Source organism: Acanthisitta chloris, unplaced genomic scaffold (assembly GCF_000695815.1).
Source record: "Acanthisitta chloris isolate BGI_N310 unplaced genomic scaffold, ASM69581v1 scaffold33163, whole genome shotgun sequence".
Lineage (NCBI taxonomy): Eukaryota > Metazoa > Chordata > Aves > Passeriformes > Acanthisittidae > Acanthisitta > Acanthisitta chloris.
Genome location: NW_008663790.1, coordinates 2,638 through 5,145, shown reverse-complemented (window position 1 = coordinate 5,145; position 2,508 = coordinate 2,638). Strand labels below are relative to the sequence as shown.

General features: G+C 37.6%; 1 protein-coding gene across 1 annotated transcript in view; it reads left to right on the top strand.

The window, feature by feature from the left end:
* LMTK2 (lemur tyrosine kinase 2) overlaps nucleotides 1-631 on the top strand; it is a 32,703-nt gene extending 32,072 nt beyond the window's left edge. Inside the window, exon 14 of the mRNA XM_009071102.1 lies at nucleotides 130-631. Coding sequence (XP_009069350.1) covers nucleotides 130-158 — 29 coding nt within the window. The 3' untranslated portion in view covers nucleotides 159-631. The remainder of the gene's footprint in view (nucleotides 1-129) is intronic.
* Nucleotides 632-2,508: the final 1,877 nt, after the last annotated feature.

Sequence of the window (2,508 nt, the reverse complement as noted above, 5' to 3'; positions counted from 1 at the left end):
AGGGAAAGATTAACCAAAACTTGGAGGTGCAGAGCTGCAGAATGCCAAGTTCTAGGAATAGTCTTACAAAGAAGTGAGGGTCGTGCAGAAGGATCTTACTGTCTCTTATGACCTTTCCTCTACTAATAGGAAGCAGTGAAGATGGAGAAAAAGACTAAATTAATTAAAACTTCCTGGGACTGCATACATAAAACACACAGACTTTGTGTCTGAAACTTCTTTGTCTAAACTCTGGATCCTCCTGGAGTGACACAGGTAACCAAGAAGTACTGAGAAACGAAAGTCAACACTGAAAGCAATGTTAAATCAGGACATTAATTTGAATGTGTATTTAACTTTGTAATGTATTTTTAAATCAGTGCAATTTTGCTTTTCATTGGAAGACGATTCTGCCGCTGTTTTCAAGTACTTGAAGTATTTTTCAGATAACTTAAAACAAGTCAAGCAATTACACTACAGTCTGGTTTATGTATGAGATTGTATAATATTCTTTTTATATTTTTCCATGTAGTTCATTATCTATTTGGACATACCCCTGTTGTAGAACTGTGTATAACTGTCCTGTGCAGCAGGTGGCTGTGTTGATGGAGCTGTATGAATGATAGTTGATCAGTAGTGAGCCATATTTATTCCGAAAGATATCACTACATATTCCTTTGCTTATTACAATTGCACTATGGATTATTCTTCCTTTATTTCCTGATGATGATGATGATGTACAGAATCAAAATCTTCAACCTTTCAAGGAAAATAAGACAAGTTGAATTGGCCCAGTTATCCAGTTTGATTTGTCCTTTTTTTGTAGCCTTTGCTATGCACGGTACTTGTAAAACATACATAACTTCTGAGTATTACATTAGACTTGCTGAAATCTTATATTCAGTACCATTTCTAAATGATAATGATTAGAGAATGGTTGTTAGTGTTCATGTTTTATAGGAAACTGGAAAAGAATATATGATATACTCTGGAATTTTTAGGTGAAAGAGATAATGTCTCTTAATTCCTACGTATGATCCTACTGACTGCTGAAACTGTAATAGCATCTGACTATATCATAATTAAGGGCCTTCCAGTTTTTATTACAATTTCTGCCTTGGAGAAAGAAGAGGAACAATTGGCTGTAGAAAACTGTGGAATTTATGTATCTCACAAAAAGACTAATTTCAGTAGACTGGATTTGGGTCCACTTGGCCCTCGAGTTGGACATTCTGTGAATTTTGAAGCTCACTCTTCTGCTGCCTGCAGATCGTGGCTCCAGTCAGAGGCCTGTGGTAAATCTACCTCTCAGTGATGTTATGACAATTCAGATTTTGTTTAACAGTGGATGCCCAGTTTCACACCCTTTAGAAGGCCAGACCCATTTTAAGATGTCTGCAAGGCTCCATGGCACATCTGGCAGTGCATCCTGACCAGAGGATGCAGCACAGTGAAGTTTGCTCTGAAGCTGTTTGTAGGGAAGGGAAGACAATGTGGAGCTTTTAACCTTCATATACTCTACTGTGCATTTAGCTAGTTTAATCCTTTAAACTGCTCGGAAACAAAAGGTATCCTTAATTATTGCTCCAAAGTGAGTTCAGTTGAGAAACAAATCCCTGACCTCTTGGAATGCCTTATGCAGCTGTGGATCTGTAGGAAACACTGATAGGAACAGTTTACCTGGGTTTGTATTTTAAGACACTAAAATACAAATGTACTGAAATGTGAAGTACTTGGTATTTTAGTGCATGTTTTGGCAGGGCTTGAGGTAATGGTCCAAGTGCTCTGTGACAGATGCAGTCACCAGAGAAGTTTCATCAAATGAAGATGGGAAGACTAGATATGTTCAGATGTGTAAATTTTTGTTTGTATACCTCTATAGTAATTTTTATTTTAAGTATGTTTTAAAATGACAGGAATATGTTAATTTTCCCAGCGTTATTTAGCCCTTACCCAGAATGGCTTCCAGACTGATGGAAAGGGAATGGTTTAGTTGTTATTTGAAGTTGCCAGTGTGTTGTTGAGGTAACTTTTTGTCATGAGGCACTCAGGTTCAGACTTAGTCAGAACTGTTCTTTGGTATGAAGTGAGGAGCTGAATTTTCCCATGGACTTTTCCCAAAACATGATGTAAAAAGCAAAGTCAAGTAGTTGTTAATACAGGCTTACAGTGTATACTGCAGAGGGTTTAAGGAAGCTGTGTGCTACTCAAAGTACTTAAAAATTTAGGGAATAGACTTTGTGCACAGATGGTTGCTTAGAAATTCTATAATTCCCACATTAAACTCCTTGATACAGCTAGATTTAGGGTATCTCCTCTGTCTGCTATAATTCTCACCATAGTAAGAGTGAAACTCTATAGTGGTCTGCAAAGAACATGTGGGTTTGTCTCCCTTGCGTGGGGAAAAGCCCCTCAGACCTGGAGATCAGCCTTAATTTGGAATCACTGGATTTAAATTACAGCCCAGGGTTAAATAAAAGCTTATACTCCAGAATGTTGTAATTTGGTTGTGCGTTTTTGTCTCTTCTC